This window comes from Podarcis liolepis (genome assembly GCF_965112155.1).
Source record: "Podarcis liolepis genome assembly, chromosome: 14".
Classification (NCBI taxonomy): Eukaryota; Metazoa; Chordata; class Lepidosauria; order Squamata; family Lacertidae; genus Podarcis; species Podarcis liolepis.
The window spans coordinates 8045522-8071340 of record NC_139569.1 but is presented as its reverse complement, the minus strand read 5'-3'; the positions used below and the strand labels follow the sequence as shown (position 1 = coordinate 8071340).

The 25819-nt window shown below is 47.2% G+C and overlaps 1 protein-coding gene across 3 annotated transcripts in view; it reads left to right on the top strand.

The window, feature by feature from the left end:
• Positions 1-25570, top strand: part of CACNA1H (calcium voltage-gated channel subunit alpha1 H) — a 371014-nt gene extending 345444 nt beyond the window's left edge. For 2 of the 3 annotated variants that reach the window (XM_083474110.1, XM_083474109.1), the window contains exons 28-36: positions 1785-1918; positions 3066-3136; positions 6326-6404; positions 7475-7596; positions 9845-10144; positions 11465-11620; positions 19787-19964; positions 20863-21041; positions 22741-25570. In XM_083474110.1, coding sequence (XP_083330236.1) covers positions 1785-1918; positions 3066-3136; positions 6326-6404; positions 7475-7596; positions 9845-10144; positions 11465-11620; positions 19787-19964; positions 20863-21041; positions 22741-23904 — 2383 coding nt within the window. In that variant the 3' untranslated portion in view covers positions 23905-25570. The remainder of the gene's footprint in view (positions 1-1784; positions 1919-3065; positions 3137-6325; positions 6405-7474; positions 7597-9844; positions 10145-11464; positions 11621-19786; positions 19965-20862; positions 21042-22740) is intronic. The other variant, XM_083474111.1, reaches the window with a different exon arrangement.
• The last annotated feature ends 249 nt before the right edge of the window (positions 25571-25819 follow it).

The window sequence follows — 25819 nt, the reverse complement described above, 5'->3', positions numbered from 1 at the left end:
GGCCAGTTCCAGTCAGGCTGGCAGACCTGAACACCCTTCAGAAACTGGGTTTTGCCCCTCAAACCCTTCTAAGCCTGGGGTTGGGCCAGGCAAAAGCTACGGTCAGGCAAAGAATCATAGACACCGAGAGACAACAGGACTGCTCAAGGTGCCCCGACTATAAAATTGGAGAAATTGAGAGAAATATAGCCACACCGGCAGCATATCTCTTCTTTCTCATATCTAAAAATGCAAGAAGGGCCTTTACACTTGCCAGAAGCTTGGCTCTGCCCTCACCAGTCCAGTAAGACCATTGATCCCCTACTGGTGAGGCTCGCTGAACTCCCGGAAAAGCAAAAATTCAACCTTTTCCTGTTAGGCAAAGATCAGAAGACAACCCAGATGGTCACCAGATTCTGTGTACAGATCTGTAGGCACAGACCATCTCCCAACTCAAACTAGTTCGTTAAGAAAATCCCCAAACTCGGTTCCATGGGTGACTTTAGGTCAGCTCTCTGCAGCAGTTTATCTTAAAGTTTTAAGTGTCTATACGCTTATCAAATTTATAAATTTTAAATTTATTGTTGTACAGTGGTACCTTGGGTTAAGTACTTAATTGGTTCCAGAGGTCCGTTCTTAACCTGAAACTGTTCTTAACCTGAAGCACCACTTTAGCTAATGGCACCTACTGCTGCCTCCACGCTGCCACCACACGATTTCTGTTCTCATCCTGAAGCAAAGTTCCTAACCCGAGGTACTATTTCTGGGTTAGTGGAGTCTGTAACCTGAAGCATATGTAACCTGAAGCATATGTAACCCAAGGTACCACTGTACATTGTTTTAATTGTTTGTTTTCCTTCTGTGAAGGACCATAATAAATTATCTATCTATCGATCGATCGATCGATCGGGGGGAGAGCTCCAGAGCATTGCCTGTGGCCCAAATTTGGTACAGGTGGGAACAAACAGGGCAGTTTTGTTTGTTGGACGAGCATCAACTGGCACACATGAGTGCTTGAGCAAACAGCCAACCCACAGTCTTGGATTCAGTTTGTCTGACCATTAATTCTAAAAATATTATTAAATTATTATTTATATCCCACACATCTAGCTGGATTGCCCCAGCCACTCTGGGCAGCTTCCAACAAAATATAAAAACACATTAAAACATCAAACATTAAAAACATCCCTGTACAACGGAGCTTGTTTCAGATGTCTCCTAAAAGTTGTATAGCTATTTATCTCCTTGACATTTGATGGAAGGGTGTTCTGCAGGGCAGGTGCCACCACCAAGAAGGCCCTCTGCTTGGTTCCCTGTAACTTCACTTCTTGCAGTGAGGGAACCGCCAGAAGGCCCTCGGAGCTGGACCTCAGTGTCCGGGCTGACATTGTTGCTGATGAAGTCATAGAAACATAGAATCGTTGGATTGAAAGGCACCTCAAGAGTCATCTAAGGTCCCCCCACTAGATGAAAAATGGGTATGCTTGTTTTACACCAGGAGGGGGCTGCCTGTCTATTTTTGTGTGGCCCTTGGGGTAATTTTGAAAGCTCCCCATGGGCAATTAGTTTGGACCCTTGGCAAGAGTAACAGAGAGGAAGGGAGAGAGATGCCAGAAAAAAAGAGAGATAGAAAGTGGTAATAGAAAGAGGCAGGAGGTATATATTTGTTTGCACCCATTTTATATTGGCATACTTTTCTATTCATCAAGGTGCTTGGTTTAAGACTAGAAATCTACCTTGCAGTTCTGCAAATCTCAACTCTTATTACCATCTGTTATTCTGCCTTCCCATGCCTACCCTCTTAGATGGAACCAACTGGACCTTGCCATTGTCCTGCTGTCAATCATGGGCATCACACTGGAGGAGATTGAGATGAACGCCGCGCTGCCCATCAACCCCACCATCATCCGCATCATGAGGGTGCTCAGAATTGCTAGAGGTAAATCTGGGGTCTGGTGAGGTGCTCCTGTGAGTATAGGAAGCCAGCCGGGGTCTGTTTACAGTGTAAGCCCTGCAGAGTTTAATGGGACTTATTCCCAGGCACGCGTGTATAGGATTGGAGCCTTCAGCCCGTACTGTCCACTCCAGAGTTAGGGCAGCTGTGGCCCTCCAGCTGTTGCTGCACTCTGACTCCCATCAGCCTCAGACAGAATATGGCGAGTGGTCTGGGATGTCTAACTGCTTCTGGAGGACTAGCAGGGCTACTTGTCAGAGGAGAACCCTTTCTTCACGGAAAGGATGTGCTCTACCACCGAGCTCCCTAAAACTGGGATGGCAGATCCCAGATCACTTGCTATATTCTGTCTGGGACTGATGGGAGCTATAGACATGTCCTCAGTCAGAGGGTGTACCCTGGGTAGGAAAATTATTATTATTATTATTATTATTATTATTATTATTATTATTATTATTATTATTATTTATACCCACTCTGGGTGGCTACCAATCAAATGTTAAAAACAGTACAGCATTAAATATTAAAAACTTCCCTGAACAGGGCTGCCTTTAGGTGTCTTTTAAAGATAGGATAGCTGCTTATTTCCTTGACATCTGAAGGGAGGGTGTTCCACAGGGTGGGCACCACTACCGAGAAGGCCCTCTGGCTGGTTCCCTGTAACCTCACTTCTCACAATGAGGGAACTGCCAGAAAGCCCTCGGCGCTGGATCTCAGTGTCCGAGCTGAACGATGGGGGTGGAGATGCTCCTTCAGGTATACAGGACCAAGGCCGTTTAGGGCTTTCAAGGTCAGCACCAACACTTTGAAATAGCACAGCACTGACTACCAGCCCTGGCGTCCAAGGTGGTTCTCTCCCATCTGTTATTTCCTCAGACAGAATTAGCCTTCTTCACTTTTAGTGGAATTGTTAGGGAACTTAAAGTGAGCCCTGCTGGACCAAAGGCAGGGTATCTGGTCCAGCATCCCATCCCCAACAATGACCAGCTAGATATTCCCAGGTGCTTTACAAGCAGAGCATGGAAGCAGCAGGCCTGCACCATGGTTTGTCTAGGGCATCTGGTTCTTTAAGGTACACTTGAAGAACAATGGAGGCTCCATTGTTTGTTGATCCCTTTGTTTTCCCTTCTAGTACTGAAGCTGCTCAAAATGGCCACAGGGATGCGGGCACTGCTGGACACGGTGGTCCAAGCCCTCCCGCAGGTAAGCCTGCCAGCACCAGAATGAACCGGCTTTGGGTTGTTGTTTTCTCTGGGAATGTGGGTTTGTGGGGTCATTCCCCCCCCAAAAAAGGGGGGACCACCTGAACAGCATTTTCTAAAACTGTAGACCAGGAACTTCCATGAGAACAGAACTGGAAGGTTCTGCAGCGATTCCATAACAATGGGTTTAAATGTCACTATTGTGTAAAAATGCTGACCCAGAACCCTTTGGTCATTGTCATAGACTGGCTGGATGCAGATAAGTGGTGGGCTTTAGATTTAGAATATGAATAATGCACTGATAAGAAGAGACAGCATTACTCTCAGGTTTTTTGTGTGTTCAGACCCAGAAACCTCCCCACTAAATAAATTCATACTTGACTCAAATTTTGGTTTTTGGCAGAATTTAGGCCACAACTTTATTGATTACAGAAAGTGACTGGTTGCATAGGCTTTGGTTCGACTAGCTCCCTGCCATGCAGGTAGCGCTGACCCAGGGCACCAGCCTAGGTCAGCCACGGGTGAACACCCGGATAAGCGGAAAGCCGGGAATGGGCTAATTCCGCCACCCAAATGTCCCCCTGGACTCAGGCACGGGCACAACCCCCTCTCAGGGGTTGACCAAACCATTGAGTCCCTGGATTCCTTTAACGTAATACCCTTCACATAGGGATGGTGGGAGTGTTCTCCCATCCCTATCACCTAACCAGAGCCTATCCGCAACCTTACAAGTTGTGATAATTTGCTACGCAGCAAGCAAAACCCAAATGGCACCAGCCAATCAGCCAAGTGGGGAAAATTCCTGCCGTGCCCCTGTCCCAACAGACAACACACGACGGCATAGCAAGGTCAAGCGCAAAGCCCTAAAAATAGGGAGAGGTGGGAGGGTTTTCCGAATGCACACGCCAAAAGAGGAAGCTCTGGGCCACGTGCATGGGCATAAATAGGTCCCTCGAACCGTTTGGACTGCTCCCCATTGACCAGATTAAACCCAACATCAAGGGACCTACCCATTGGGTGTTGTCGCTGACCAATTGTACCCACCCACAACATAGGGTGTCGGTTTCCAGGTCTCACCACAATAAATGCCCTCATTAAGGGAGGACCCAATTTCTTTAAAAAAATAATCTCTCTAAATGTCTTTCCCCTGCCCCCCAAAAACTGACTGAAATGTGTCCTTGAATTCTTGCAAGTACTTGGCAAGAGACATTTAAACCAATGAGGAGTCATGCTATTATAAGAGCTGTGCTTTTAGGAACAGCTTCATGTGAAGGTCTCACTGGACGCCTCTTTTCCTGGCTAGCTGCTGGAATGTAGCTAAGCTGCATCTGTTTCCAGGGACCCTGGGAAATCCAATTTTCCCAGGGGCCCCAAGTCCTATGAACATCAAGCCTCCCCTGGTGTGGAGTTCACCCATCCCTAGTTTGGAAACAAGGGTGGAGCATATATTATCCCGCCTGCCCTGACCACCACTGCAGCTTAATATATGTAAATCAGATGGTATGTGTACTTTGCATCATTTAAACTGGGTGCAGATTTTCTCACGATTGAATTTTGATTCTTATTTTTTATTCCATCAAGCTCAGAATGCACTTAGTTGTGCCCAAGGCAGATTTCACCCTGACTTTGCATGCTCGGAATCAGGAAAAAAATCATCTCCCCCCCTTATGTGCCATATGTGCAGAGTCATATTTTCAAGCTGACTCTCCGCCCATCTCTTCAGCTGATGGTTCCCAGCGGGAAGCCAGCCATTTGTGGCTTTCTGCAGTGAACCAGAGGAGCAAGGGATGGTGATTATTTGTGATAGGATAATACCCACTTGTATAATTTTCCAGAGCCGCGTCAGATGGCGAGCAGAACAGAAGCCGACTTGGGGATTATTTTCCCCACTGTAGGCCTGATCCTGGCAGCAAGGGGCCCCTTTTGCACATGCGTCCAGCAACCTGGGAGCCTCTTTGACCTGTTACGGTCTCACATCTGCAGTAGGCACCCACATGGGAGCAGTTGATCCCATGCAGCTGGCATCCTTTGCAAGGAGGGCGTAAAAAGTGCCAGGATGTCATGGACTGGTTGGACGTAGAGGAGTGGTGGCTGGGGAAACACCAATGGAAGAAGGCTCAGAGCCCGGGGAGTGTTGGTGGGAAAACAATGAGTGGTCAGAGGGAGAACAGGGGGCAGACTGAGAGGAGGAAGTGTCAGAAGCTGGAGAGGTAACAGGGCTAAGTGAGAGGGGAGAGTCTGTGGCAGAGAGAGGTCCAGAATCAGAGGCAGAAGCAGGAGAGGAAAGAGGGCGAGAGGCAGAGATGAGTCAGGCTGATGAAGAGTCACAAGTGTCTCCCCCTCCTGCTGTGACAAGTTCCCCTCCCTGCTTGTCTCCCAGAACCAGAAAGGGCATGAAAAGGGTGGAGGAGAGGTTGACTGCATGCAGACGCAGTCTGGTTTGGAAAGAGAGTTTCCTTTCCTCATAACTACTGTGTGCGGGAGCAGAAAGTTCAGTGTGACCAAGAGACAGAAACACCAGAAAGACTGGCCTTTGGTATGCAATGGTTCCTCTCTACTTGCACACACACACACCCCACTTCCCTGACCCTTCTTTTTTTTTTAATTTTTTATTAAATTTTAACAATGCAAAGTATAAAAAAAAATATAAAGACAAAGACAAGAAGAATATAAAGACACAAAATACATACTACAAAATACAACAATACAAACTTTAAGGACAAAAATACAAAATACAAAAATACATACATTAAAAACTAATAATAAAAAGAAAAAGCACATATAGGAAAAAAACAAAAATTCCCTCTTTCTTAATTTTACATCTTAAATTCACATATTTTCCTGACTTCCTCACGTCCCCCGTTCTTGTATCCCTTTTAAAAGTTGGTTCAGCAAATTCATAGCCCATTAATTTATCTGTTGCTGGTTTAATCTTAGATTTTACCTTGTTGCTAGAACCCCAGCATTTCATTTCAATGTCATCAACATTCAGAAATTTTACAATATTTCTGCAAATAGGTTTTAAATTTCCCCCAATCTTCTTCCACTGAGTCTTCTCCCTGGTCTCGGATTCTGCCAGTCATTTCCGCCATCTCCATATAGTCTATTAGTTGCATCTGCCAGTCTTCCAAGGTGGGTAGATCTTGTGTCTTCCATTGCCTGACCCTTCTTTAACTGTCTTCTCTTCCAGGTAGGGAATCTCGGCCTACTCTTTATGCTCCTCTTTTTCATCTATGCTGCCCTGGGAGTGGAGTTGTTTGGAAAGTTAGGTGAGTTATTTCCCCTTCTTTCCCTATCTCTCCCTCTCTCTCTCCCCCTCTCTCCCATTTTCCCTATTTTGCTCTTGCTGACTATGGAGATGTGGCAATCTGACTGTCGTTTTGTTCAACCTTGGGTCCCCTGATTTTGTTGGACTACAACACCCATCATCCCTAACTAGCAGGACCAGAGGTCAAGGATAATGGGAGTTGTAGTCCAACAACATCTGGGGACCCAAGCCTGAGATTAGCTGATCTAAAGCAAGAATGGGGAACCTGTGGCTCTCCAGATATTGCTGGACCACAGCTCCCATCATCCCTGGCCATTGGCTGTCCTGCTTGGGGCTGTTGGGAGATGGAGTCTGACAAATACCCTTTTTTTCAAGGAATGTGAATGAAAGTACACTGTGCTTAGATTCATTTCGTTTTGTTGGGGGGGGTTGTTTTTGTTTTCTTGTAGGGGTCTCAGGCTCCAAGGCAGGAAGCAGGGGAAGATAGCAGGAGGTTTGGCAACAAGAGAGCAGGAACCTAAGGGAATGGGGTAACTGTGCCCCTGAAGGACCAGGTGCGCAGCCTGGGAGTCATTCTGGACTCACAGCTGTCCATGGAGGTGCAGGTCAATTCTGTGTCCAGAGCAGCTGTTTATCAGCTCCATGTGGTACACAGGCTGAGACCCTACCTGCCCACAGACTGTCTCGCCAGAGTGGTGCATGCTTTAGTTATCTCTCGCTTGGACTACTGCAACGCGCTCTATGTGGGGCTACCTTTGAAGGTGACCCAGAACAACAACTAATCCAGAATGTGGCAGCTAGACTGGTGACTGGGAGCGGCCGCCGAGACCGCGACCTTCTAATCAGCAAGCCCTAGGCTCTGTGGCTAACCCACAGCGCCACCCGCGTCCCCTTGCAGTCTAGAGGGTGCTCTAAATGCCAAGCTCAGTCAGCCAGGCTTACAAGGAGGAGAAAGCTCTTGCCAGCACATCCTTTGTCTTTAAAACACCACGCAGAGTTAGCTTAGCTGGGTGGAGCAACGGTCAGCTCACACTATGGCTCAGTTTTGGCTTCACTCCCTTTCCCTCGCAGACTGCAGCGAGGACAACCCTTGCGAGGGCTTGAGCCGGCATGCGACCTTCAACAACTTTGGCATGGCCTTCCTCACCCTCTTCAGGGTGTCAACGGGAGACAACTGGAACGGGATCATGAAGGTAAGGAAAAGCCCTCCGTGTCGTTTTCCCCCAACTGGTTCATTTCTGGGCACCACAGTTTGACATCACCGTGAGAATTGGTTCAGGGTCACCACAGGATTCAGCCATCAGAGTTATCGTTGTCACTTTTTCTCAATTTATATGCCCTGGAAGTCGGATGGAATCCGTTCCAGAAGTCGGTTCGACTTCCAAAATGCTTGGAAACCAAAGCGCAGCTTCTGATTGGCTGCAGGAAGCTCCTGCAGCCAATTGGAAGCCACGGAAGGCCCATCGGACATTCGGCCTCCAAAAATAGTTCACAAACCGTAACGGTCACTTCCGGGTTTGAGGCATTCAGGAGCCAAAACATTCGAGAACTAAGCTGTTTGAAAACCAAGGTACAACTGTACTGCTTACGTACCAAAATGGCTTCTGAGCGGCTTACAAGTACAAAACCAGTTTTAGAATCTGTGCCCAATATAACAATTCCACCAAAACATGAAACACATCCATAATTAAAATTTACAATAATTGCAAGAACATAAGAAGAGCCTAGCGGATCAGGCCCATCTAGTCTAGTATCCTTTTCTCACTGTGGCCAAGCAGGATCTGAGCACAGTTTCCCCCTTCTGCAGTTTCCATCAACTGGTATTCAGAAGCATAACTTCCTTCAGCTGTGGAGGCAGAACATAGCAATCATGGCTAGTAGCCTATTAAAGCAAGCTGGTCAAAAAGCATAGCAATTAAAGACACTAAAAAAGAAATTAATATAATTAGATCAGGAAGCCATGCTTGCAGAAACCGGAGTCTCTTCAAGAGCCGGCGGTATGCCAATACTGATGGGACGGCTCACATTTCAACAGAAAGGGCATTCTGTCTAAGGTGAGAAAGAAGTGAATGTATTGTTCCTGATTTAGTTTCATTGGCTCCCAAGTAGTTTTCAGTCCTGATTCAGACTGCTGATTGCATTGATCTTCTTTGGCGATCACTCATAGCTGAGTAAGATTGTCTTCCATAAACACGGTTTTAACAGTGGGTCTGTAAGTGACTGTGGAGGCTGATTCTGGATCCACATGTCCTTCCACAGTGGGGACATAGGTCTCTGGGCAGGAGTTGATCATGGTGAGGGTTTGCCAAGCATGCCTTTTCCTTAGCACATTCCTCCCTTTCGTCCTGAGTTCAAGCGTCTTCAAAGCCCATGACACCTTTGGTAAAGGCTGTTCTCCAATTGGAGCGCTCACAGGCCAGTGTTTCCCAGTTGTCAGTGTTTACAGTGGTACCTCGGGTTAAGTACTTAATTCGTTCCGGAGGTCCGTTCTTAACCTGAAACTGTTCTTAACCTGAAGCACCACTTTAGCTAATGGGGCCTCCTGGTGCTGCCGTGCCGCCGGAGCACGATTTCTGTTCTCATCCTGAAGCAAAGTTCTTAACCTGAAGCACTATTTCTGGGTTAGTGGAGTCTGTAACCTGAAGCGTATGTAACCCAAGGTACCACTGTATACTACTTTTTTTTTAGATCTGCCTTGAGAGAATCTTTAAACCTCTTTTGTTGACCACTGGCATTACACTTTCCATTTTTAAGTTGGGAATAGAGTAGTTGCTTTGGAAGACAATAATCAGGCATTGCACAACATGACCAGTCCAATGAAGTTGATGTTGAAGAATCATTGCTTCAATACTGGTGATGCTCGCTTCTTCCAGTACACTGGCATTAGCAGCCTTCACCAACCAGGTGTCTTCCAGATGTTCTGGACTACAACTTCTATCACCCCCAGCCAGCACTTGTTGTTGTTGTTTAGTCGTTTAGTCGTGTCCGACTCTTCGTGACCCCATGGACCAGAGCACGCCAGGCACTCCTGTCTTCCACTGCCTCCCGCAGTTTGGTCAAACTCATGCTGGTAGCTTCGAGAACACTGTCCAACCATCTCGTCCCCTTCTCCTTGTGCCCTCCATCTTTCCCAACATCAGGGTCTTTTCCAGGGAGTCTTTTCTTCTCATGAGGTGGCCAAAGTATTAGAGCCTCAGCTTCAGGATCTGTCCTTCCAGTGAGCACTCAGGGCTGATTTCCTTCAGAATAGATAGGTTTGATCTTCTTGCAGTCCATGGGACTCTCAAGAGTCTCCTCCAGCATCATAATTCAAAAGCATCAATTCTTTGGTAATCAGCCTTCTTGATGGTCCAGCTCTCACTTCCATATGAGGGGCCCGCCTTGGTTTGATGCAGCAAAACTGCCCTTTCAGGATTTCCTTATGTCTTTGCCTTTCCCCAGGACACGCTCCGGGAATGCCACAGGGACGACAAGCACTGCCTCAGCTACCTGCCCATCATCTCCCCGGTTTACTTCGTCACCTTTGTCCTCATCGCCCAGTTCGTCCTGGTCAACGTGGTGGTGGCTGTCCTGATGAAGCACTTGGAGGAAAGCAACAAGGAGGCCAAGGAGGACGCCGAGATGGATGCTGAGATTGAGCTGGAGATGTCCAGGGGGGTCAACACTCCTGTCAGAGTCCCCGATGGCAGCCAGGGCACTTCTAAGCCAGGGTCGCCCCTCCTGCTGAAGCATCCTGCACTGGTAAAGCGAAAAATGGAACAATGGGCAAGATTTCTACAAGCTCCTTCTAGAGCAGCCTTTCTCAACCTGTGGGTCCCCAGATGTTGTTGGACTACAACTCCCAGCACCCCTAGCTAGCAAGGCCAGAGCTCAGGCATGACGGGAGTTGTAGTCCAACAACATCTGGCAACCCACAGGTTGAGAGGGTGTGGGGAGTTGGAGGCTGGGCCTGGGGTAAGTTTGGAGCACAAATCAACTGGATCATTTCCACCTGCGACCCTGACCACCATTCCTGGTTGTCATGCCAGATTTATATCAATAACATTTGCCCGCAGTGCTGTTTGTAAGAACACTGTGTTGTATTCAACTAATCTTCACCAATGGATGGATGGAGGTGAGGCAAGCAGTCCCGTCCCGCCAGAAAATGTCAGTGGCCCACTGTTTCGACTGCTGTTTTCAGAAGTTGTAAGCGAAAAGTGTTTGTCACACTTCAGTGTGACCCGTCTCCCACAGTTTTTTACTGCTGCATAATTTTTTAATGTTTTGTTTGAGGAGTTTGAGGAGAACCAACCCAAGATATAGGAAATGTGAAGGTTGGTGCCATTCATAACCAATCAACTGGGAAGCTTTCCTGGGCGAGCACCACTGAAATTCATTTTCTTTATTCATTACCATTTTTCAGTTCCATTCCTACCCCAGAAGTTGTGTACCTTGCTCCCTCTGTCCATCTAGTCTAGTCTCCCAACTTCCCTGCAAGGTAGTCTAGGTTGTGAGACAGTGACCGGTCCAAGGTTACCCTCTGGGGATTTGTGCCCAGTTCTCCCTGGTCCTATTATGATACTCTAACTGCTCCATTACATGGACTCTCATATGTGGGAGAGCTCCCTACCATGCCCCATATTGCAGACATGATCTGCCTGCCCCAACTCTGCTGCTCTTACTGGCTCTTTCGATGGCCCTGTTAGATTTCAGAAGTTCAGGAGCATGCAATTCCCCTTGCCTGTTGTCCTCACAAAAACCCTGTGAGGTAGGTTAGGCTGAGAGAGATTGACTGGCTCGGCATCCCCCAGTGAGTAAGGATTTGAACCCAGGGCTCCCCAGTCTTCGTCCAGTGCTCTGTCCACTAGGCACCACTGGCCCCCGAAGCCTGACCAACGGCGAAGGGAGTCTGTCCCACAAAATTCACTTCCACTCTCTGGGCCGCTGCCTGGAGAACTAAGTCATGTTTCCCCCTCCCCAAGAGCATTGAAGTGTCCACCCCCCAACTTCTGGGGGCAGATGCTTGGAATTGCCTTTTCCCCCTGCTGATGCCTTTTTGTCTCCTTAATTTTGTCCCCGAAGGAGGCTCTGAGCTGTGAGAGTGTCTCTCTAGCCATCCCAGACTTAGACCTGCTGGAGGGAGGGGAGGATCTCTTGATGGAGCCCGCGTCCTTCCACACTTCTCCTCACCGCCATCTCCTGACACCCTCCCACAATGCCCCAGGCGGAGAGGCGAAGGTGACTATTGTATGGAACTCGCTGTGGCTTCTGCATTCCTTTATTCCCATCGTGCTTCAGTGCTGTGCAGCTCAGCGGTGGTGTGATGGCGCCATTGTCCTCTCTCTGTGGCTTCGCAGCTAGAAACAGTTTGCGCTGCCGGCCTCGTGTCTTTCCTTGATTGTTCCCCCCCCCCCCAACTTCTTGCCATCCGTGACAGTTTTGCGTACATCACAGATTGGGCATGTATGGGAAGGGCAAGTCACTTTATCTCTGTGTGTTAAGCATGGGCAAAACAATATCTATGGAAAACATTAGAATTATCTTACATCAGGGGTCACCAGCCTTTTTAGGCCTCTAGGCATATTTGTGTTTTTAAGGGCATGCCATGGCAGACCCTCCAAGTGTCCCTATTTTCTGATTTGATGCCGGAATACCCCACTTTTCCTTGAAGGTAAAGGGACCCCTGACCGTTAGGTCCAGTCATGGCCGACTCTGGGGTTCATCTCGCTTTACTGGCCGAGGGAGCTGGTGTACAACTTCCGGGTCATGTGGCCAGCATGACTAAGCAGCTTCTGGCGAACCAGAGCAACACACGGAAACACCGTTTTACCTTCCCACCAGAGCGGTACCTATTTATCTACTTGCACTTTGATGTGCTTTCGCACTGCTAGGTTGGCAGGAGCAGGGACTGAGCAATGGGAGCTCACCCCGTCGCGGGGATTCGAACCACCAACCTTCTGATCGGCAAGCCCTAGGCTCTGTGGTTTAATCCACAGCGCCACCCGCATCCCCTCCCTTTTCCTTAGGAGGTCCCTATTTTCAGCAGAGAAATAATGGAGGGTATGGAGTTGTGCGACCCCTGAGCCAAGGAGAGAAGTAACTGTACAACCTTTAGAAGACATGTGAAAGCAGCCCTGTACAGTGGTACCTCTGGTTACAGATTTAATTCATTTTGGGGTGCCGTGCGCTCCTTCAGGTATACTGGACTAAGGCTGTTTAGGGCTTTCAAGGTCAGCACCAACACATTGTGCTCGGAAACGTACTGGGAGCCAGAGTAGGTCTTTCAAGACCAGTGAAAGAGAAACAACGGCATATTTTGAATTAAAGCTTCCCATCCCAATCATATTTTCTATGAAGTAAGTCTTACTGGGTTTTTTATGGGAGTTAAATGTTTTGACCAAACATGTTTAGAACTGCAGCCCGATTTTAATTTAATTTCCAGTATGTGATTTAATTAACAACAACAAAAAATTCACAGTGATTCAGCAAGAGAGGGGCAGGGTAGCAAGCTAGCCACTTGCCCCAACTCTCCTCCCTCCAGATCCCTGCTTTGCAAGGAGGGCGCGCAGGCGATGGTCACCCCGGGATCTAACAATCCAAAGGAGACAAGCTCCAAAACATTTGGCAACCATGGCTAATCTGCCTGTGACAGATCTCTCCCCTGTGACTTTTAAATCTTTCTTTCTCCCAAAAAAAGCCATCCAAGCCAATAGCCATGACTAATCTTGCGGTAGTGACTTCCATAATTTAATTATGCACTGTCCGAAGAGGTGCTTCATTTTGTCTGCCCTGTACCTGTTGTCCATCAATGCTATTGGGCTCCCGTTAGTGGTTCTAGCAGGAAAAAGAACATATTGCAGTTTTATGAACCACCCGTACAGCCTAAATATTTCAGCCATTCCCTTTATGCAGGTTTGCTGCTTGCTCCAAGTATCATTTAAAAGGTTCGTCGCCTCTTCTATATGATCTGGAACATGGGTAGGCAAACTAAGTCCCAGGGGCTGGATCCGGCCCAATTGCCTTCTAAATCCAGCCCACGGGCTGTCCGGGAATCAGCATGTTTTTGAGTAGAATGTGTCCTTTTCTTTAAAATGCATCTCTGGGTTATTTGTGGGGCCTGCCTGCTGTAAAGAGTAGAATGTGTGCTTTTATTTAAAATACATCTCTGGGTTATTTGTGGGGCACAGGAATTCATTCAATTTTTTCCCCCTTCAAAATATAGTCCAGCCCCTCACAAGGTCTGAGGGACAGTGGACCAGCCCCCTGCTGGAAATGTTTGCTGGCCCCTGATCTAGAACCCCAATTCCTTGTCATAGGTAGTCACACAGCAGCAGAAAGTGTGGAACCTCTTATGTACAAAATTCCATCTCTCTATTTCTCTTTCTCTCTCTCTCTCTCTCTCTCTCTCTCTCTCTCACACACACACACACACACACACACACACACACAGGAGCGACTCAAGGTTTTTGCAAACCCTCAGGCAAGACACCTATGTAGGGGTCCTCAGTACCAAGCAGAGGGCCTGTCTGTTCTCCAGAGAAAACAACCCGATGGATTAATTCTGCAGCCCCCTCCTCTGGTCTCTGAAACACCTTGAAGACCCTAGGTGGATCAGATCAAACATCAGTTTACGCCAGCATATCCACGTCAAGCACCTAGTCCTTATTCCTGCCCCTGCTTCCTTGCATGCTCACGGGAGGTGGGAAAAATCACTTGGGATGCAGTGATTGGTCCAGAGAGAACTTTCCCAGGGTTCCCTCAAACCTGGCACCTGGTTCAAGGTTCTTCAACCTCTTGGAAATGTTGGTTGCCATTGCCCAGACCTCAATAAGAGCTTGCTACCAATTTACTTCTTCAGTTGTCAATCCACCCTCTCAAGCGATCTCCTAAGAACCTGGAGAGCAGCCAAGAAGTTGAACTAGATCTGGGACCAGGCAGCCCCTCCATCATCCATGAATGGCAAATGACCAGCCTTGCCGCCACTGGCACTGGCCATTGGGTAGGGCATGAACCGACCAAGTTTGCCCTTCCCAAAGCAATGCATGACCGGACTCCGCTTTGAAATTCGCACTTCTCTGAAATTTGCAGTGCAGTTCTCCACCCAAAGAACGTGTACCAAAATAAAATAGCCTGTATTAGTGGGGAAATGATTTCTTAGGCACAGCTACATACAGAAATGTGTATATCTGGAGAAATTTGTGTGGTGCCTACGCATTTTCATGCAGTTAAAAAAAAGCATTGCAAACGTGTGCAGCAGTTAGATGGACAAAATTCAAGATTGGAAAAATGAGAAAATGGAACTGACAGATCCATTCATCTCTCTTGAACTGTCTGCTCTCGCGACTTTCTCTCATCAAGACATGCAGTTGGCAGGACCAAAAGAAAACCTTCTATTTCTCTCGTTTTAATGCCAGACTATAACACACATACACACACACAATTTTTTGAGGAAGAGCAAAGAATGCTTGCTTTGAGGCTAGTCTCTCTCTGGTCTCCTTGAGCCTTGACCATCTGGAATGCAAGACTTGATTAGCAGAGAGAGAGAGAGAGAGAGAGAATGGACAGGATATTGGCTAAGTGACAAGCAAAAATTGTCATCTGTGTCCTGATGTCCTGAGACCACTAGAATGCTATGGACAGGCAGCCAGGCTGAATCCCTGGGCAAACAGCTTATTAACTTTGAAGATGAAGCAGGGATGGAATTATTTTGTTAAGCCAAGAGAGATTTGAAAATTGGAAATAAGAACCTGCTTTTAGCGTGCAAAAAGAAGGGAGAGTTTATTTTAAAGCTTCTTTTAATTAAAAAAAAAATTATTATTTTTTAAAAAACTTCCCTGTGTCAGGGTAATAATCAAAGTGAAATCTAAGAAAAGATAAAGCAGGTCAGAAGCCCACCTTACATTTAAATCACGTGGCTGCCCCCAAAGGATCCTGGGAACTATAGCTTGTCCCCCACAGAGCTACAGTTCCCAGGATCCTTAATGAATTACAGTTCCCAAGATTCTTGGAGGGAAAACATGTGCTTTAAACGTATAACAGGGGTGTGATTTTAGCGCAGCAATACTATATTTAATCTTTTAAAAAATGGTCTTCATTAATCTTGTGGCAATGAGTTCCACAGCTCAGCAGCAGGTCACATGTTTTGCATGCAGAAATCCCCCAGTTATGTTCTCAACATCTCCTTTTTTAAAAAGTTGCTTGTAGTGGGGAAAACCCTTCTCTGTCTCAGACCCTAGGGAGCTATCAGTCAAGGGGGGTGGGGACCAGGGATAGCCAATATGGTGTGTTTCAGATGTTTTGCACTACAACTCCCATAATTCCTGACCATTGGCCAGCCTGGCTAGAGCTGATGGGGATTGTTGTTAATATATAGATGGCACCAGTTTGACTGTCCCTGAAATAGACATTATTGGGGTAGCTGGATACATGATCTGACTTAGTATAATAGTGTTTTCTATGTTTGTCACTAAATTATGAACTGTATGGATATCTTTAACCTTTTCTCTACCCTGAACCTATTGCCTATCCGTTTCATTGGATGGTGGCCTCTTGCTGCCCAAAGGGAAACTGCGAATAGTTTCCTCTCTGGTAGCAAAATAAACTACATAATTTGAGTATTTGCTGCCCTCAAATGGGACTCCATTAATACCTCACCTTGCCTAAAGGCAGAGCCAGACTTCTCCCTCTCCCTTCTCTTTTCATGCATTTTTCACATGGATCACATCTGCAACATAAATTTAAATCACATGCTTCTCCCTCCAAGAATCCTGGGAATTTTAGTTTGTTGAGGGTGCTGGGACTTATAGCTCAGTGAGGGGTAAACTGCAGTTCCCAAGATTCTCTTAGGTAAACTATGGGCTTTGCATGTATGGTTTGGATGTGACCATAGAACTGTTAGGAGGGAACTAGTCACGCCAGCTGTGAATTTGAGAGACAGAACAAATTTGCAGAGAAAGAACCGAAGGTGATAAATGTGCTTTTTCAATTCTCATTTCATAAATTCATAATCTTGTTTCTCAAGAGCCGCCTTCACACAGCGGCTTACAAGCATATTTAAAATGCAATTCCCCCCAACGTGACATAGAGCCATTAAAATATCTGCCTTACAACAATCCGTAGCTACCAAGAGCCAATGCAAAAACAATCAAAACCCAACAAGACTACAATGTACAAAGTCAATCCGCAACATCATTTTGCATTAGCGGGACATAAGAAGTGGGGATTCAAGGCCTGTTTAAAAATAGCGACGGATGGGCCTGCCCAGTCTCATGTGGAATAGAGTTCCACAGCTTCTATTGCCTTCCTGAGAGGAATGTAATGAAAACTGAGGATGGGATGGGCCTCCATCAACCGCTTGAAATGTTTGGGGAGCCCTTTTGAAGAGGCAGAAAGGAGTGATAGTAGACCTTTCAAAATGGCTGCCAGCAAGTCTCTCCTCCTGTTTCCCATGCCTGCTGCCACAATTACCATTTTTCTCTATGGGCAGAAAAGAGCAATAGTAGGCCTTTCAAAATGGCTGCCAGCAAGTCTCTCCTCCTGTTTCCCATGCCTGCTGCCACAATTACCAATTTTCTCTATGGGCAGAAAAGAGCAATAGTAGGCCTTTCAAAATGGCTGCCAGCAAGTCTCTTCTCCTGTTTCCCATGCCTGCTGCCACAATTACCAATTTTCTCTATGGGCAGAAAAGAACAATAGTAGGCCTCTCAAAATGGCTGCCAGCAAGTCTCTTCTGTTTCCCATGCCTGCTGCCACAATTACCAATTTTCTCTATGGGCAGAAAAGAGCAATAGTAGGCCTCTCAAAATGGCTGCCAGCAAGTCTCTCCTCCTGTTTCCCACCCCCACAGTCACAACTGTCCATTCTCTCTACAAGTGTGCCATCTTGCATCGCCGCATCTAGCTCCCGCCTTATTTATTCCGCTGTGGCTACGTCAGAGGCATGATTCTCGTAAAGAAGCGCAACCATCTAAAACCAAACACATGGCGCCGCTGTGGATGTCTGTTCTGTGGAAGCGCTCTGTTTCGTGGCGTCCTCTGGCACTGTGGGGAAATCTGTTCTGTCGGGATTTCTGGATGTGGGGGCGAAGGTGTCGGGTTTTCTTCTTCACGGGGCAAATTTGCTCTGTGGGAAAAGCATGGCAGACAATTCCGCTTATGGAGGGAGACGCCATATGGCAGGGTCTCTCCTCGGAGATTTGTGAAGCGAATGGGAACGGTATTTTCTCAGATAATGTGCATTAAGCATTTTGAACACTCCAGGGTGGGAGGAAATATCGATTTTGGGATGTGTGGAACCTATTGAAATGGCTTTCTGTCTTTAGAATTCCTCAGAGGAAGGAACTGTTGCAGATGAGGCGGAACGATGAGGGGTTAAGCAAAAAGTTCACAGGAAAAGTGGACTTAGAGGAAGGATTTAGAAGAAAGCAAGGATAAGTCACTCCTTGCAGTGATTTTGGGAGGTCATGGGAAGGGGGAAAAAGCAAAGAGCAAAGTCATTTGAGGGATCAGGAAGCTCTGTGGGGTTTGAGGTTAAATGTCTGGCCTCATTTAAGAGACCTGGGAGGGATCTGAGGATCTGGGAGAGTATTTCAGGATGAGGGGCAGCAAGGAATAAATGCTGGGGTCGTTTTGAAGATCTGGCAGAGGATCCCGAAGGGAGTTCCAGGTCTAAGGGTCATCAAGGGAAGATGAGCAGATCATTTGAGACCGCGGTTCTCGGACTTTTTTCTCGGGGCCACACTTTCCCTTTGAAAATCCGCTCCTGCCACACCAAATGTTTTTATTGATAAGGAATATATTGGAAAACAAAAAGAAACAACTGCTAGCTGTGTTTGACTTACAACATAGAGCACAACTACTTTATAATACGACTGTAGGACACCCAGGAAACAGAAAACAATGCTGCCATATAAGAACATGAATGATACCCAAAATATAAACAAGCCTCTTGCATATGTACATTACATATGTATACAAACTCGACAAGAGGTGTGAGCTTGCTTTTGAAAGGTAATCTCATTTATATTAGGTCTTATTTGAGACAAACTAACTCTCATCAACACAAAGAAGTCTTTCTGTTTTCTGCTCTTGATACTACACTACACTACGGTGAAATATTTAAATGCTTCTTTGTCCTTGAATCGTCCTACCACACTTGCCATCCTCTCCTGCTGCACCATTGTGGCATGCTACACCCCTTGAGAACCACTGATTTAAGAGAACAAGAGACTCTCGGGTGGGTTGGTGGTGGTAGAGTTGGAGGAGAGAAGCTCCAGTAAATGGGGAATGGCAATGGGGTGGGAGCAAGGCCATAGGAAGCATTGCGCCAGGTGTGGAGAAGCTTTGCCCCTCCAGATGTTCCTGGGCGTCCATGCTCATAAGCCCCAGCAAGCATGGCCAATGTGTCAGGGGTGATGGGACTTGTAGTTCAGCAACATCTAGAGAAGGAAGAGTCTGAAATCAGGTGGCAATGAAAGAGAGGGCGGGTTGGGAGGCAAATAATTCGGTATACAAGTATAGTTTGGAGAAGTCAGAGTGGGAAAATAATAATAATAATAATAATAATAATAATAATAATAATAATAATAATAATAATAACAACAACAACAACAACAACAACAACAACAACAACAACAACAACAACAATTTTATTTATATCCCGCCCTCCCTGGCCAGAGCCGGGCTCAGGGCAGCTAACACCAGTAAAATTACAGTAAAATCATAATGGGGGGGAAACCAATTTAAAATACAGGTTAGAATGCAATTTAAAATGCAGCCTCATTTTAAAAGTAACCCATAGATCAAAACCATAAGGGGAAGGAAAACATAGGGTCAGGCTGAGTCCAAACCAAAGGCCGGGCAGAACAGCTCTGTCTTGCAGGCCCTGCGGAAAGATGTAAAGTCCTGCAGGGCCCTGGTCTCTTGTGACAAGAGTGTTCCACCAAGTCGGGGCCAGTACTGAAAAGGCCCTAGCCCTAGTTGCGACCAATCTAACCACCTTGCGACTTGGGACCTCCAAAGTTTTGTCATTTGTGGAACTTAAGGTCCTCTGTGGGGCATAGCAGGAGAGGAGGTCCCGTAGGTACGTGGGTCCTAGGCACGTACCTACGTAGGTCCCAGCTGTAGCAGCTCTGGGTGGATCTCACGCTGGGTGTGTGCTGAGATAATCACACTGCAAGCAGTGTGATTGCACCACCACACACCCAATGTGAAACTCCCACCCACAACTGGCACCATTGGGTCGTGTAGGATGCTACCTATGTAGAGTATCAAACTCAGCCCAGCTCGTCGTGCAAATTCACTCATAGTCAGAGGAAGAGAGTTTGACCAGTGTCCAGGTTTGAGATCTAGGCTTTCTCAGTCTTTCCCCTACCTCTCAGTGCTTTCCTCTCTTGCTGATCTCCAGGAAGCGGCTGCTGGCATTGGCGAACCCCAGAACCTCCTGACCGTCCGCAAGATCTCGGTGGCCAGGATGCACTCCTTACCCAACGACAGCTACATGTTCCGCCCTGTGGTGCCAGCCAAAAGCCCCTTCCCGCTCCATGAGGTGGAGTTAGAGGCCTATTCATACAAGTCACCAAGAGGTATGGCATCTGTGGGGGCCCTTGGGATTTTCGAAAAAGACCTATGTTATGTTCATAAAATACAGCACACTTACCAAACCACCAGAGTGGATTATGGGGAAACTGTTCTATTACTTAATTGAAGGGGATTGGGCTACATTTCTATAATTCTATACATTTGTGTTCTCTGGAGATTTACCCAGACCACCTGCCACAATGGGTACCGGGCAGACATAAAGGATAAAAAAGTGAAAGGAATGGGACGCCTACTTTCTCTGTTTTCAGTTGTTTTGGCCTACATTTCTATCCTGTCCTTTATTCAAGAAGCAAGAGATCAGATACACAGGTGGTATAAATAGACCTTCAATGTTTAGGTGGAACAGAGGTGGTCTCTTAGGGTGCAAGCCATCAATTTGAATCCGTAAGGCAGGCATGGCCAAACTTGACCCTCCAGCTGCTTTGGGACTACAGTTCCCATCATCCCTGACCACTGGTCCTGTTAGCTAGGGATGATGGGAGTTGTAGTCCCAAAACAGCTGGAGGGCCAAGTTTGGCCATGCCTGCCAAAAGGCAATAAGAGGTGAGTAACCTGTGGTCTTCCAGATGTTGTTGAACTCAAACTCCCATCATCCCTGGCCACTGGCTGGGTGAGGCTGATGGGAGTTGGGGGTCCATCAACATCTGGAGGTTAGCGGAAGGTTAGCCAGCCCTGCAATCAGGAGCCACCAATGCACTCATTTAACATGTCACCTCCCCTCACTTCCAGGTGCTAGAACAAATGGTAAACAGTGATTGTTGTGATAGCTGTTGGAAACATCTCTTCTTGTGGGTTCCCCAGCTGACTGGCTTTGAGTTTTTGCAAATAGTTCCATCACTCAAAGCCTCTTGACTGAAACGACGCCTTTTCTTTATCTTCTAGGGTCCATCACCTCTGTTCATTCCCAGCCCGTGGGGACTTGCTCTTCACTGAGGGTCCCACGGGATGCCTTTCGTCCAACCACCCCGCCCCCTCGCCAGGAAGGGGGAGGTCCATGGAAGCTTCTACCACCACGAGCTGCTCCACGATCTCCCAGTCTCAACAGGCTGCTCTGTAGACAGGTTGGAAACCTCAGCATTTAACGGTTCCCCTATAACTTGGCTAACAGCACCTCAGGAAAGGGAAAGGGGTAAAAGGGGCTGTCCCCTGTCTTCCATTATCTCAGGTGTGCAGAGCCTTTGAGCCTCCAGATGTTCCTGAACTGTTGCAGGGGCTGGTGGGAGCCATAGTTCATCAACACCTGGAAGCACCCAAAGTTCCCTACACCTGCTTTTTCCCATTCTCCGAGCTTCTCAAGTCATCTATCATTCTCCATTCTGTATTATAGCCACTTTTCTCATCACCTATAGGAGGTGACTCAAGTAAGGTAGGCACAACTGCCTTGGAGAAGGACTGGACATCTCCTCCAGAAACAAGCTTTACATCTTTGCTTTCTCCCCAGAAACCATCACTACTACCAAAATATCTGTCCCCATTCACTCCACTCACCAACTCCCCCACCCCACAAACTGCCCGTAGACCTTGCCAACACCACACCAATCCCCTTAGACCCTTTGAAGGCAAGTGAGGCCTACTCTCTCCAAAGGCCCATCAATACTATGTTGCTGAAGGCTTCCCCACACCTGAAACTGGTCCTGACTAGAGCAGGGTGATATATAATATGTCACCCCAAACCAGTTTGAAACCCATGCTGTGATAGCGGTTTCATAAATTTTGACCTGGCGATATATTGTGAATCATGGTGTGTGTGTGTGTGTGTGTGTGTGTGTGTGTGTGTGTGTGTTATGCAAAAATCACGATGTGGGGAAAACTGTGAAGCCAACCGATGCTTCTACATAAAAAGGTAAAGGGACCCCTGACCATTAGGTCCAGTTGTGGCTGACTCTGGGGTCGCGGCGCTCATCTCACTTTATTGGCCAAGGGAGCCGGCGTACATCTTCCGGGTCATGAAGCCAGCATAACTAAGCTGCTTCTGGTGAACCAGAGCAGCGCACGGAAACACCGTTTACCTTCCCGCCAGAGCGGTACCTATTTATCTTCTTGCACTTTGACGTGCTTTCGAAATGCTAGGTTGGCAGGAGCAGGGACCGAGCAATGGGAGCTCATCCCGTTGTGGGGATTCAAACTGCCGACCTTCTGATCAGCAAGTCCTAGGCTCAGTGGTTTAACCCACAGCGCCACCGCTCCATCCTAATTTCAGACATTGAGATATATCAGTACATCACGATGTTTAGCTGGTGATATATCACAATGTTGAAAACCAGATCTCACCCAGCCGTAGCCCTGACATAATAACTAAAAATCAGCACTGCTGGGTCAGGTCAATGACCTATCTGGTCAAGTATCCTGACCTCACTACAACCAACCAGATCCCTATGGGAAGCAGGACCTGAGTGCAACAGCAAATTCCCAGTTGTGATTTCTAGGAATAGTTAGAGGGAGAAGGAATAGAAATTCCCTCTAGGGAGAGAATAGCCATCATGGCTAATAAGCCAACTAATAGTCCAATCTCCAATGAATGTGCCTAAGCTTCTTTCACAGGTGCCCAACTTGGTGGCCATCATTCCATCTTGTGGGACCAAATTCTGTAGTTGTACTTTATTTCGTCCATCCTGAATCATCCAACATTCAGCTCCATCGGATGTCCCTGCTGAGTTCTAGTATTATGAGAGAAGGGGAGAACTGCTGTGTATATATATCTGATTGCGTTCCTTATACTGAAATGCCAATTTCTGTTCGCCTTCTCTTTATGTATTGCAGGAGGCCATTCAGAGGGACTCATTAGATGGTCCAAATGCGGATTCTAAAGCTGAACCCTGCGAGAACCTCCCACCAAAGATGCTGTCCCAGAGCATCCTGGGCCCGCCTCTGCTTCACCCTGCCCCCACGTCTCTACCTGGGACACCTCCCCTTCCCCATGCATCACCCCACAGGCCCTCGAGCGTCTGCACCCACAAACACACTTTCAGCCAGCACAGTATCCCGCGCAGGCCGTCCAGCTGCAACAGCAACCCAGACAGCTCGCTCTTCGAATCTTCAGACCTGGCCGATGAAGAGGTCAGCCACATCAACAGTTCCGCGAGGGACTGGCGGGGGCAGCCGGACGGCAGCGACCCCGCCGACTCCCCTTTCGCCTCTCCCGCCCCATCCCCCGTCCCCCTCAAGAACTGCAGCACAACCAGTTTAGGCGGCAACAGCAAAGAGAAGGACTTGAAGAAGTTTTACAGCGTTGACACGCGAGGGTTCTTGGCCAAGCCAACTTGGGCGGACGACCAAAGACGGCACTCTATCGAGATCTGCCCATTCGTCGACGACGGGGACCGCAGCTTCGCGGAGTCGTCGGAGGAGAAGAGGAAGCTCCCTCTCCACATCCAGCCAGAGTCCGAGTACATTCATGGCGTCCGGCGGAAAAAGAAGATGAGCCCGCCTTGCATTTCTATAGATCCTCCTGTGGAGGAAGAAAGCAACACGTCCACACGTACCAAAGCATCCGAGAACAGCCTGCTGAGGAGGAGGACCCCGTCGTGCGAATCCACCGCCTACAGGGACTCCTTAGACCTTGCGGACAACCAGCCCGGAGAGCCGGGCTCCAAGGCAGAGCGCCGGGGCCCACCCGCCTGCCGTGGAGAACATTTAACCATCCCAAACTTCTCCTTTGAGCAGTCCGAGGCCGGCTCCAATGCAGTGGCCCTCCCAGACTGCCTCTTGGATCATGGCCAAGCCACGCCTGCCTCTGCGGATTCCCGGCCCGACGACGACGGCGCGGCTCTGGAACTGCAAAAGATGGGCCACTCGCAAGCGCAGCTCAGCAACCCCGAGCAAAGCCAAGAGGTTCTTGGTGGGACTAGGAGCCCCCTCCTCCGGAAGCACGGACTGGTCCCTGCGATCACAGCAACAGAGGAAGAGGTGGACGAACCAGTATAGCTTCGGAGGGGGGAGGTCGAGAGTGAACTTTAAAGGGCTTTGCCACCCAAGTGGCTTCGAAGTGGAAAAAAAGATTGAAAAGCCGCGAGTCCGTGGCCAACGCTTATCCCAAAACACTTGTCATTTCTCTTTAAGCGCTGTGAAGGTTTTTGTTGTAGTTGTTTTAAAAAAAAAGAAAACAAAATCAAAGAGAAGCAGCAACAAGGTTCAGGGTAAGGAAAGGAGATTTCTTTCTTTTTCCTTTCCTAGTGGCACACGGAGTGGCTTTTCCAATTTTTCTTTTCCTCCCCCCTCCCCCTCCCCAACCACCCCCACCTCCCGGCGTGGCCTCGATCACATTGATTTGGGTTTCGAGCCTTTGTTTTATCTTTTTTAAAGGGGAAAAAAATAGGATTTAAAGAAACAAACCTTTTTTGACTTTTTTCGAAAGGGCACCTTTTATTATTGCACGGGAAGTTGTCACGGGAAGTAAAAGTGCCCAGGAGATGCAAGTTGTATATTGTCTGTATATCAGCAGTTATTATAAATAGAAAATAATGTATTTGAGAAAGAAAAAAGAAAAAACACATACACACACAAAACACAACACAACGTAAACATTCACGTGAAAACTCTTCTCTTCCTAATGCACATATTTTTATAGAGAACACTGGACCTGATCCAGCTACAGTTAGTCGCATTTAAGTCCCATTGAAGCCTCTTGTAGCTTCCAGTGGAACTCGCAGATCCAACCCTATGAATGTTTACTCCAAAGTTAGACACCGTGGCCCTGATCCGACTAAAGTCAGCCCCAGTTAACTCCCGCTGAAACCGGCTAACTTGCTCCCCATCGTTTTAAGCGTGACTGATTTTTGTCTGCATTAGTACCACTTGCAGTGCAATCCTATGCATGCCTACTCATAAGTAAGCCCCACCGAGTTCAGTGGGGCTTACTCCCAGGTACGTGTGTATAGAATCCGCAGCCTTTGTGAGTTTCGGTTGGAGTTGTTTCCTAGTAAGTGCGTTGAGAACTGCTGCTTCTGTTGCCATAAACTTTAGCTGGATTGGGGGCCTGTTTATCCTCTCACCCTATAGCAGATAATCTTTTCTTTTCTTTTGCATTAACATCAGATTCTCAACTGGGTGGTGTATTCTTAGATTCTCAGTGGAAGCTTCATTACAGTGCTTAGGGTTCTCTCATTTTTGCCCCAAATATACCTCTCCCTTTTTCTCTTCTCTGCTTTCCCCAAACAGCCATCTTTTGGGCTTGAGCTCCTAGCAAACATTTTGGTATGTCTTTAACAGTTCCACTTTTTGCTTTTTCATTATTATTATTTTAAAATTGGGTGTCCTTGCTACAGGAAATGATGAAAACCAAAATAACTACTGAATTGTAGCCAGTGCAATAACAATAAGTTATTCATTCTTCTTGTGGGTACAGAATCTGTCCTTTTTTTATTATTTTACATCTATTTCAAGTGATGAGTTTTCTTGGTTTTTTTGTTTTGTTTTTTTTTAATTTTCTTTCTCCTCCCCCCCCCCCCGTCTGTTTTCTTATGGAATTCAGGTTAAATGTTGCAATAATCTGAACTTTAAAAGTGCACAACGAGGGCTGAACGTAATGAAAGTGATTTCCGAAGTTGACGGGAAAAAACAAAAAACAAATAAATAGTAAATTATTTAAGGATTGAGGCTTTTTTCCCCCCCCTTCACTGGACTCAGGAATAAATGAATGACATCCAGAATCAATCTCGGGTGAAGAAAGGAAAAACATGGGGGCCATTTCATGGAACCCTCACCAAGGGCTTTTTTTCTGTTGTGAACTCTGACAAGAAAAACGTTATGCAAATTTCTGGGGAATATTTTCTAGGGGTCGCCAACCTTTTGGGGGCACATCTGGAGTTCTGAAAAAGTGCCACGGTTGCCAGTCACAAAA